General features: G+C 17.4%; 4 protein-coding genes across 4 annotated transcripts in view; all 4 read left to right on the top strand.

Moving 5' to 3' along the window:
- Nucleotides 1-559: 559 nt before the first annotated feature.
- PGSY75_0932800 (hypothetical protein) lies at nucleotides 560-4,847 on the top strand (the record flags this gene model as incomplete). Its single annotated transcript, XM_018785733.1, has 3 exons — nucleotides 560-4,124; nucleotides 4,296-4,597; nucleotides 4,731-4,847. 3 exons carry the CDS (start codon nucleotides 560-562, stop codon nucleotides 4,845-4,847), a joined length of 3,984 nt encoding a protein of 1,327 aa, XP_018642074.1.
- Nucleotides 4,848-5,594: 747 nt separating this feature from the next.
- PGSY75_0932700 (hypothetical protein) lies at nucleotides 5,595-9,137 on the top strand (the record flags this gene model as incomplete). Its single annotated transcript, XM_018785732.1, has 1 exon — nucleotides 5,595-9,137. The coding sequence occupies one exon, from the start codon at nucleotides 5,595-5,597 to the stop codon at nucleotides 9,135-9,137; it is 3,543 nt and encodes a 1,180-aa protein (XP_018642073.1).
- A 606-nt stretch (nucleotides 9,138-9,743) lies between these two features.
- On the top strand, nucleotides 9,744-10,667 carry PGSY75_0932600 (putative apicoplast ribosomal protein S6; the record flags this gene model as incomplete). The annotated part of the gene is made up of 2 exons (XM_018785731.1): nucleotides 9,744-10,369; nucleotides 10,553-10,667. 2 exons carry the CDS (start codon nucleotides 9,744-9,746, stop codon nucleotides 10,665-10,667), a joined length of 741 nt encoding a protein of 246 aa, XP_018642072.1.
- Nucleotides 10,668-11,116: 449 nt separating this feature from the next.
- Nucleotides 11,117-12,617, top strand: part of PGSY75_0932500 (putative palmitoyltransferase) — a gene marked incomplete at both ends in the record, with an annotated part of 2,774 nt that continues 1,273 nt past the window's right edge. Inside the window, 3 exons of the mRNA XM_018785729.1 lie at nucleotides 11,117-11,283; nucleotides 11,439-11,647; nucleotides 11,824-12,467. Coding sequence (XP_018642071.1) covers nucleotides 11,117-11,283; nucleotides 11,439-11,647; nucleotides 11,824-12,467 — 1,020 coding nt within the window. Of the gene's footprint in view, nucleotides 11,284-11,438; nucleotides 11,648-11,823 lie in introns of the transcript that reaches the window.

Raw genomic sequence — 12,617 nt, 5'->3', positions numbered from 1 at the left:
TTATTTAATATGTATAATAATATAAAAATAAATACACGTAATTTTTTTTTTAATATATATAATATAATATAATATAATATAATAATATTATTTATTATTTTATTTTTTAAATAATTTCTTTATATATAATAACATTATACATGTTTATATATTTTTATATCAAAAAAATAAACATATTATATATAAATAATTTTATGAAACGAAATAAATAAATATCTCATGATCATAAATGTTAATATATATATAAAAAAAAAAAAAGAAAACATACATATGACTTATGTTTATATGAACTAAAAAAATAAGCAAATATATATAAAAACATAATATATAAATACATAATATATAAAAACATAATATATAAAAACATAATATATAAAAACATAATATATAAAAACATAATATATAATATATAATATATATAACAAAATTACTCGTTTATCCTTTCGACAGTATTATATACATTTTATAATTTTATTGTTTTATAATTTTATTGTTTTATTATTTTATTGTTTTATTATTTTTTATTTTTTTTTTTCTTTATTTTTTTTGATCGACTAATATGGAGAGCCAACTTGAGAATGATATGATTAGCATATTCACACAGAGTGTATCCTCAAATTTTGAAGACGTAAAATATAGTGAGGAGAAGATAAATAATTTATATAATGATAATAACAAAGAAGAATATATAAAGATTATGTTGAAATTAATTATGTATCCATATAATGAAAATAATAATGAGAAGAAGACTGTTTATGATAATACATTAAATAAGAATGTTAAGATTAGTATGTTGATTAGTATAAAGAATTTTATAAAGAAGAGTGTTCATAGTAATTTAGAAAATATGGAATTAAGTAATGATGTGTGTATTTTTATAAAACATATATGTTTACATATATTATTAGATATAAATAATGAAGATATAAAAAGTTTACAGAAATATTTTTTTGAGATTTTATTTAATTTATTTAAATTTAATATATGTGATGATTATGATTATTTATTATTTTATATTATCATTGTATATATTAATGATTATAATTATATGGATCTAGTACAAATATTTAATAATGAAGAAAAAAAAAAAAATGCAGATTCTTTTAAAATTATCGAATGTGTTATGTTATATATACAAAATAAAACAATCATAGAAAATATTAATAACCATAATTTTTTTCTAGAATATAATAAGATAATGCAAAATCTAGATACTATCAAAAATATTATAATTAATAGAAACAATTCTTTGAATGATGATATAATTAATTATATTAATAATACTAAGAGAATATATAAATCTGATGATAAGTATAATTTATTTATGTTGAATGATCTTCTTTTATATAATATATCACAAGGAAGTGCCTCCACCATGAACAACAACAATAATAATAATAATAATAATAATACTAACAATAATAATATTCACAATAATAATACTAACAATAATAATAATAGTAATAATAATTTTTGTAGTGATATTCAAGGATTAACCTTCAATTTCGATTTTCGAGGCAAGGGAACCATAAGCAATGACTATAATAATAATATAAAATCTATTGATACAAACACATTATTTCATAATAACGTTATGATGAATATCTTTTCTAATATGGATTCTAATCGTTTTAAAAAAAAGTATATAGCTTTAAAAATTATAAGAAAAATTTTAAAGAAATATAAAAATAATGATTATGTATCGAAATATGATTTAAAAATTATATTAACACATATTGAATATCCAATTACATTATATTTTATATATTTATATAACAAATTAAATGAATATACTAATTATATTAATTTAAAATTAAATACCTCAACAAATAATTTTAATACATCTAATAATGATATGATAAATAAAGAACTAAATATTTGTTTTTATAATATGAATCATATATTAATGAATATGCATGTATTTTTAAAAATATTCTACAATATTAATATGATAGACTTGCCAGAATATTATGAGGATAATTTTGATATCTTTTTTAATATTTTTTATAATTTCTTATTATATGATGAAAATGTTTTGAATAATTATTATAACCATTTGAATGTCATGAAAAAAGTTATGATAGGTGATGGTGTCACCCCCCATGGAACTCACAATAACATGAATAGTATGAATAATATGAATAACATGAATAACATGAATAACATGAATAACATGAATAGTTTTAGTGTCACCTTAAGTGACATATTAAAATGCAAAGAAAATTTTAATCAGAATTTATTAAAGTGCAAAATAATGATTATAGATGTTATAAAAATATTATCTGAAAATTATCAGGACGAATCCAAAATGTATGTAATCAAATTAATATGTTCATTAATACAACTATTATATAAAGAAAAAGATAAAATATTAATATGTCACAACTATAATTGTTTATCATCTAGTATAAAATTAATTCATCATATGACCTTAGAAAATAATGATTTGAATCCATATAAAGATAAAGTATTTGTTGAAAAGGTAATAGAACGTGTATTAGATCATATACGTTTAAAAAGTATAGATATCGATGAAATATTAGAAGCAGATCTAGAATATTTTAGACATGATCTAAATAATATAAATTCATTTTCAATACGTTCAACATCTATATATTTTTTAAAGACATTATGCAATAATTATTTTGACTTATGTTTTCCAATTCTTGAATTTAAAATATTAACAAAAGATACATTATTAATGTTGACATCTGATGGTGTTCATATGAATAATAAAACATCTGAGAATTTATTAAACATATCAAATATAAATAATATGTGTATTAATAAGAATGATCCATGTTATGAAGCTTGTAATGTTGAATATAAGGTTCAATTAATAACTTGTTTAAATCATTCTAATTTAGCACAGAATTTTTATGAACATATGATAAAAGATTTAATGAATCAGTTTCTTATAACAATAAAGATGAAATATAATAATATGGATATATTGTGTTATAATATTGACAATTATAATTTTGAGACCCACCAAATGAATAACAACCTAAATAGTAATAATAATAATAATAATAATAATAATAATAACAATATGAATAGTAATATGTGTGTGTGGTTAAGAGATGATGATATGTTTAATACACCAAATAGTATTTATTTATTATCTATATTAAAATATCTATTAAATAATAGAAATATTTGTAATACAAATAATGTTTTAGATATATTTATATTTTTACATTTCTTATTATATAATGAAAAAATAATGATACATAATTATGCATGCTTATGTATAAATAGAATATTAAATCAAACATTAAATGAGAATATTTATAAAATATTATTAGATAGTAATTTGATACAATATATATTGAAAAGATTATTATTTTTATTAAAATATAATGTATATAATAAAATATTAAATGAATATATATTAATAACAATATTAAGAATATTTCTTATATTTACATATAAAATATCAGATTTTTATGTTATGATATTATTAATTATAGATCAAATTATCAAATTAATAATAAATGATTCACATAATCCTTTGTTTAATCATTATTTATTTGAATTATTAACAGTTATTATATCATTAATATATAAATCACAAATACAACAACATATACAACAAATTGAAGATGTTATTATTACAACATTCTCACAAATACTACAAATCTATATACATGATTTTATTCCATATGTATTTCAAATCTTATCTATTATTGTTGATAATACAAATAATATACAAAAAATTCATATCAAAATTTTAAATCATTTATATGAAATAGAATTATGGAAAAGTACTATTGGAAATGTAAATGGAATTATATGTGTTCTAAAAAGTTATTTTAAAAAATATAATATCTTTAATGATATTATCAAAACAAATATGCAACAATTATTTAATATTTATCATTATTGTTTATCAAATAAAAAATTATATACAGACTCTTTTCAAATTATTCTTAGTATATTTACATACCTACCTTTAAATTCATATGAATCTTTCTTAAAACCTTTATTCGTCTTACTATTCACTTTCTTACAACATTATAAAAATGATATTATTAAAATTAAAGTCGTTCATTCTTTGTCGGTATTTATATTAAAGTCGGACGTTTCGCTTTTTGTAGCAACAATTGACACAATTCAGCAAGGTAAAACTTATGCCACATAAATGAATATATATATATGAATATATATATGAATATATATATATGAATATATATATATATATATATATATATGTATTATATTATATTATATTATATTATATTATATTATATTATATTTTATTTTATTTTTTTATTTTTTTATTTTTTTTTTAGGACTCATTTTTAATGTCCTCAAGAGCCTTTACCTACCCATTCTTGACAAACTAATAAACGTGAACGAGAAAATTATCATATTCCTCGCACTAACCAAACTAATAAATCATGACAAAATCAGAAACGAGCCCTTTGTTGTAGACATTTTAAATTCTTTAAACAAAAATATAACCAGTAATGAATTAGTTTTAAAAAAAAGTAAGATACAACATTTAGATGTTGAAAAAGATGAAATGGATCAAAATTTTGAGGTTACATATGTCAAGTTACAAATGATAAATAATGAAAATGTTAACGAGATGGTAAGTCAAAAAATATAAACAAGTAAATATTTTAAAATGTGTGCATTTTTGTCTCCACATATAAATATATATATATATATTTATATATATATATATATTTATATATATGTTTTTTTTTTTTTCCCCTTTTCAGGTACTAAAAAATATAAATATCAATGATGAACTCAAACAAAATTTATATAACCAACACTTTATGCAAATATGTCACAATAATGCTTTTAATACAATTCTTCAACTATTTAATAATTAAAAAAAAAAAAAAAAAAAAATCAACTTTTTACAGGACACATATAAATTTTAAACAATATATATTACATAAATGTATATAATACATATAATATATATAATACATATAATATATATAATATATATAATATATATAATATAATTATGTATATTTTCTTTTTTTTTCTAATACCAACATATATATATATATATATATATATGTGTATATAATATAATTATGCATATTTTTATTTTTTTTTTTCTAATAAACACATACATAAATAATACATATATATTTTTTTATACTTAATAAAAAAAAAAATTTATAAACAACCATATTATATATATATTATATAACATCGCTTCATATTAATGTTAAAAAAAAAAATAATAAAATAAAATATAAACCTTTTGACTTTTTTTACCGTTTCTTTTTTCTTTTATAAATATAAAACATCCATTAATAAATTTAAGTTCAAAATATAAAATATATGTATATATATATATATATCATATATATCATATATTTTAACATCTTAATAATTACCAAAAAAAATAAAATAAAATAAAATAAAAAATAAAAATGTACTCATCGAAGGCTATTACATAGAATGTAAAATATTATAAGTTTTAAAAATAAATACATCACATATATATATATATATATATATATATATATATATTTATAAATTTTTGTAGATATATAAATATATTATTTTTATTTATTTTTTTTTTTTTTATGTTTACAAAATGATATGGAAAAGTTTGTATGATGAAAATTTTTTTAACCAGTATTGTAGAAAATGCTTTTAAACGAAAAGATGAAAAAAAAATTAAACAACTGTTTCACTTCATCACTCATACAAAGAAAAAATGTAATATTAAAATAAACGAGGAAGATATTGTATATGTCATTTCAAAATATGGAATATATATAAACCTTTTAGAAAATTATTATTTAACAAGAAATATTTCAAATGACAATATTTATGATTCAGTATACTTTTATTATAATAAAGATGAAAATTTTATAAAATTAAAGAATAAAAAAACGAACCAATTCATAAATATTAATATAAATCATAAACATAACATATACCATAAAAATCAAACCTTATATAATCATTATTATTATGTAAAACAAAAAAAAGAAAAAATTTTAATAGACCCATATCATAATTACCACCTTATAAAAAAATTTCTTTATTACAGTAAATTGTATTTTAACTCTTTTTTTCACATATATTTTAAATGTTTACTCAAAGAAACACAATGTAATAAAAGAAATATTAAAAATGATATATACCTATTTCACTCATTATGCTTGTTAAATTATAAAGAACAAAAACAAAGAACCAAATATATTTTTCAAACAATAATTACTAATATTATAAAAACAAATCAATATTATTTAAATCATAAAAGAGACAACAAACAAAATATAAATAATACAAACCATTTATTTAATAATGCATATCCATTATGTAGTAATACTATAGTAGAACTTGTGACTGTCATAAATAAACACATTGATAAAATAGAAATATGGGGAATTCATATTATACAACTATTATGTCTCCATTTGTTCAATTATATTTTTCATTCTACCTTTTTTATAATAAATTGGAAAAATGGGAACATGAAAAGAGAAACAAATGTTCAGGTGAAAAGTGATGAATTAAAAAATGTTCAGGTGAAAAGTGATAAAATAAAAAATGTTCAGGTGAAAAATGATAAAATAAAAAATGTTGAGGTGAAAAATGATAAATTAAAAATTGTTCAGGTGAAAAATGATAAAATAAAAAATGTTCAGGTGAAAAGCGATGAATTAAAAAATTGTCAGGTAAAAAATGATAAATTAAAAAATGTTCAGGTAAAAAATGATAAATTAAAAATTTGTCAGGTAAAAAATGATGAATTAAAAAATGTTCAGTTAAATAATGATAAATTAAAAAATTGTTGGGTGAAATCCTTTCATGATGTAGAAGAAAATCCCCATATACATAATTACACACCTTATGATTCATGCTTCCTTGGAAATCTCTCAAATGTGGAGATACAAATCAACAAGGATGAAGAAACAAAAGAAATAAATATAAATGAACTGGAAGTTTTTTATAATTCTATATTTATGGATATTTCCAATTTTGTAAGTATTGTTTATTTTTTGAAAAAGTATTATAATAATGCTTTTTTTGAGAGATATAAGAAATGGAAAGATCCAATTGGAGGAGACCATTTAATGAGTCTTATAGATAAGAAAATTGTTTATATATATTCACATATATATGTGTGTAATTATCCTTTATCATATTTAAAAAGGTGTATAAAATGGAAATGTTTAAAAGATAAAGTAAAGGAAAAAGTAAAAATAGAAGATAATTTAGAAAAAAATTTAAATTTTACAAATTATAATAATATAGAAAATTATTTAAATAAAAAGAATAATTTTTTATTTTTACAGAAAAAAGAAATATTATATTGTTTTAATAAAATATATTCAGATATAACTTATTCATTATATTCAAATACACATTTGTTAATGCTAAAAATTTATATTTCCCAGTTTGATAAATTATTAAAAGATACATCTGGAAAAAAAAATTTTGTACTTTTTCAATACAACATGATGATAATTATAAAATTTGTAAATTTTTTATCTACAACTTTTTTACGTCAAAATGATGATATGTTTTATCATTTTAATAAAATAATTTATTATCATATTTCTTATTGCAAATCATTACTTTATTTAAAAGATCAAAATGATAAATCTAATCATATTAATGATATGATGTCTGTGTACTATCAATTCTTTGAGTTCTTATTAAAATATTACAAAACGTTTTTATGTACCAACAATTTAACTTTTCTTTTGTCTTTTTTTTCTGACTTGTTCAGGCAAAAGGGAAATAAAATGAAAGAATTAAAATTGGCTGTTTTGATAAATGAAGAGATAATAAATAGGATGAAGAGTAATTCATTTTATATGTATTCTGATGAATGGGATGATGAAAATGTGTCAATTGTGGATCCTATTTGTGATAATAACTTATATAATGACAAATTATATATTGACAAATTATATAATGACAAATTATATATGAATAATAAACAACCACATAATAACTACACACAGTCGAAACCATTTGATATGCGTTTATTAAATGATCGTCTGAAAAATATAATTGTAAATAAAAGGCATGTGTACAACATTTGTAATTCATATATACAATTAGAATATTACGATGAAAGGTTTATAAGTTTAGTTTCAGAATATACTCAATTATATCTTTCGAAATTAAATAATAAAGACATAACAGCAGTAGTATATTTTTTTTATAAGATGAAATATAAAAATACAGAAATAGCTGGAAATATTATGACTCATATCGAAAGGAACCTTATACAATATAATATGAATGAAATATATATAATATTAAAATGTTATTTTGAATTATACAATTTTTTAAAAAAAAAAAACTTGAATATATTAAGTTATGTTTTTTTTTACATTTATTCGTGTTATTATATAGATAAGTTTATATTATTAGATGAACATTATTTGTTATGTCATACATCCAAGGAAAAAATAAAAAAAAAAGAGAAGAACAAAAAAGAAGATATATTAAAAAGAAGTAATTTTTTAAAACACCATCATATGGACATATCATTTTATATAAAAGAGTTGAAAAACTTATTTTCTTGTTTAAATTACAAGATAAACATATTATATAATGAACAAAATAAATCGATAGAAATACAAAATAATGATCATATAAAATATGCGATCAATGAAAAAGAGATAAATAAAATTCTTTTAAATATTCTTATGAAAGGAGAAAAAAATAAAGAAGGAAAAACAAATATATATTATTATCAAATATATAAGGACAAAAATTTTATAAAATCTATTTTAAATATTTTATTCCTTTTATCAAAGTATAAAATGAAAAAGCACTATATGTTATATGATCTCAGTTATCTTACTTTTATAAAACATGACAAATATAATCATATGTTACATGTATATGATTGGGCAAGTTTAATAACAAGCTACAGTAAAATAAAATATAATGTTCCTTATATTGATAAATATATTTTAATTTTCTACAATATTTTAATAAAACAAAATAAAAAAATAACAATGAATAATACAAATAATGATCCCAATAAAAATTATGATACTCATTATTCTAATGAACATATGATGAGAGTAATTAACTCCTTGTGTTGTTATTTAAAAAATATCAACCTCAAAAATAAGGTGTTAATATATAATTTATTAGATAAAAAAAAAAATAAAAGCATGTGATTCTTATACGTATGAATTATGGGGTACACATACTGGATAAAATAAATAAATATAAATAAATATATAAATATATATATATTTTCTCATTTTTTTTTTTTTTTTTTTTTTTTTTTTTTTCTTAATAATACTGGAATAAAATATAAGGCAATCCCCCTTTTGTTTTATTATATATATTTAATTTTTTATACATACACTATTAATATAAATAAATATTATATATATATATATTATACATATATAATTATTTATTTTTTTTTATTATTTTTTTTTTTTTTTATTTTTTTTTATTTTATTTTTTTTTTTTTTGTTTAATGATGCCTCTTTTAAAACTTAAATAAATAATATCCTTTTAAATTATAATAATATATATTTTTTTAAAAAAAAAAAAACATTTTGGTATTTTTAAAAAAAAATTAAATTATTGATAACATTTATTGTGGCCCAAAATGACATATATATAAAACCCCACCCCACCCGCTTTGTTTTCCTTTTATCTTCTTATATTCCTAGTTCAATTTTTTTTTTTTTTTTTTTTTTTTTTTTTTTTTTTTTTTTTTTTTTTTTTTTTTTTTTTTTTTTTTTTTTTTTTTTTTTTTTCTTCTTCTTATGTGTGTTTTTTTTAAATACATAATTTTTTTATTTTTCTTTTTTTATGTTTCGATATTTTTTAAAAGATCAAAATGTCACAAGATTATTAGGGTGGTTGATATGAAGGAAGGTGTTATAAGACCAAGAAGATATAAAAGTTTTTTTTTATTTTTTAAAAATGTAAGAGGGTATAAGAAGTCTGATAAAAGTTTCTTTAATGTTTTAGAAGATTCCAAAAAGTATATTAATAAAAATAAGAATGGAACAAATAAAAATGAAATATATGGATCATTGAATGAATATATATATAAATTATTAATAAAAAGATTTAAAAGAAAAAAAGAAAAAAAAGAATTAAATATATATAAAAATGTTCAATCAGCAAAAAGTTCTTATAATATAGATTTATTATTTTCTTGTAACTATCTTATTAGTGATATAAAAAAAAAAATAGCTGAATATATATATGAGTTGAAATTAATAGAAGCTCAAAACTTTAAAGTCGTATATCTTGGGAAGAGAAAATTAGTAAGACCAATTAAAAAATTAACAGAAGCATATTATATTCTTTTCTCTTTTGAAATATATCCTTCTATGATTGAAGAAATATCTAACAAGTTAAAATTACAGGATTCCATCTTAAGGTAATCCAAAAAAAAAATAAAAAAAAAATAAATGTACACACAAAGTTGCAAACATTATGAGAGCATATGGATATGTAAATATCTTCTCATGTAGCCATAAAGTTTGTAAAATGTAATCATATGTATATTATATATATATATATATATATATATATGTGTTTCTTTTTTTTTTTTTTTTTTTAGATTTATTATAACAAAGAATGAGAAAAAATCTAAAAGCATTGAATTTGAAGAAAGTGAACCAGTCAAAAATGGAGTGGAAAAATTAGAACAGAATTTTTTTAAAAAGGCATCCTAATTTTTTTTTCAAGTAAATAAATAAAAATATATATATATTTTATATATTTTATTTATTTATTTATTATTTATTTTATTTTTTTTTATGTGTTATACATATATGCAACATGTTTATAATATATGTTTATGCAATATTTGTATATATATAAATAAATATTTATATATTTATATATTTATATATTTATTTATTTATTTATTTATACCTTTAAAGCGTAAAAAATTATTCACGCTTTGAATTTAATAGTACTTTTTAAAAAAATAGACATTCAATATATAGTAAAATAAATATAATAAAATGATAATATGATAAATCCGTAACAAAAGGTTTTTATATATTTAATATTTTTTTTATTATGGATTATTATCCCAAGTGAATATATATATAAATATAAATATAAATATATATATGTATTTATATATATATATATTATTTCTTTCGCTGTTGAAATAATGATAAATATATTGCCATATGTGGTATTCTTCCTCAAAATTTCACTTCTTTTTACATGTATTCATTTGAAAAATATATTTCCTTTTGTTTTTTCGAGTTTTTCGTTTTTTCTTTTTGTTTATCTGTGTTCCTTCCTCCTGTATATCATAGTGTCATATCGTAACCCGTACAAAAAAAAAAAATAAAAAATAAAATAAAAATAAAAAAAATAAAAAAAAAAATAAAAATAATATATATAATATATATAATATATATAATATATATATTATGTATGCACATATATATATATTTATATATATATTTATATTTTAATTTTTTAAGAGGATATGTTACCACGTGCCCAACAAACTACATAGAGAAGGATAATGCCATACAATCGAAAAATATGATTAAAGAAAAAAAATATAATGATACAAAAGATTATCATAATAATAATAATAAATTAACATATGACACATACAATGAGTTATCATATTTCTCAACGAACGATAGTGGAACGTCTTGTAGTTTTTTTTCATCAACAACATCTGGTAAAATAAAAAGAATAAATTATTTTATTATATTTTGTAATGCAATAAATATATTATATATATTATATATTATATATATGTATATGTATATATATATATATATATATATATATATATATATATATATATTTATTTATTTTTATTTTTATTTTTATTTAATTTTTTGATTGTTTAAGAATGTTCCACTGACGAGCTTCTAAGCTTAACAATTTTACACCATAAAAAGAAAAATACAATAATAACAGAAAAATGTATGAGAAAAAAAAAAATATATAACCAAGACTCTTACATTGATCAAGATTATATTATGAGAACTGACAAACAAAAGGAAAAACCTAATAAAGTGAAAAGAAAATATAAATATTATAAATATTATAAATATAAAAGAAATGATCAGCTTTATAACAGTTGTAATTTTTTTTTTTTGAATGAAAAAGATATAAAGTGTTCATTAAATGAGGACAAAGATATAGACACACAAAATGTAGATAGAAATATAAAAGATATGAACGATATAGAAGATATAAAAAATATTAAAAAACTTAATATGTTCAAAATAAATATAACAAAAAATAATATTTTTTTATTTTATAAAAAAAAAGTTTCCTATTACAAACCTTTATGCTTAAGAAACATAAATAATATTTTAAATTATTCCAATATAAAATTAAATAAAATAAATAAGCATGATATTATATTTTATAAAAATATAAAAACAAAAGAAAACAACAAGAATAATCACATTTTTTATTTATATCGTAATAAGTTATATCAATATAATATACCACTACCTTATTGTGAAATATGTCAAGTATATCAGGTTTTTTTTAAAAAAAAAAAAATAAAAAAAAAAAAAAAAAAAAAAAAAAAAAAAAAAAATTAAATCTAAAATTATATTAATATAATTTTTATTATTTTTTTTATATTATTTTTTTTTTTTTTTTTTTTTTTTTTTTTTTTTTTTTTTTTT

The sequence above is a fragment of the Plasmodium gaboni genome, chromosome 9, assembly GCF_001602025.1.
Source record: "Plasmodium gaboni strain SY75 chromosome 9, whole genome shotgun sequence".
Taxonomy (NCBI): Eukaryota; Apicomplexa; class Aconoidasida; order Haemosporida; family Plasmodiidae; genus Plasmodium; species Plasmodium gaboni.
The sequence above is the reverse complement of the archived record's forward strand: the minus strand, read 5'-3'. Positions and strand labels throughout refer to the sequence as shown.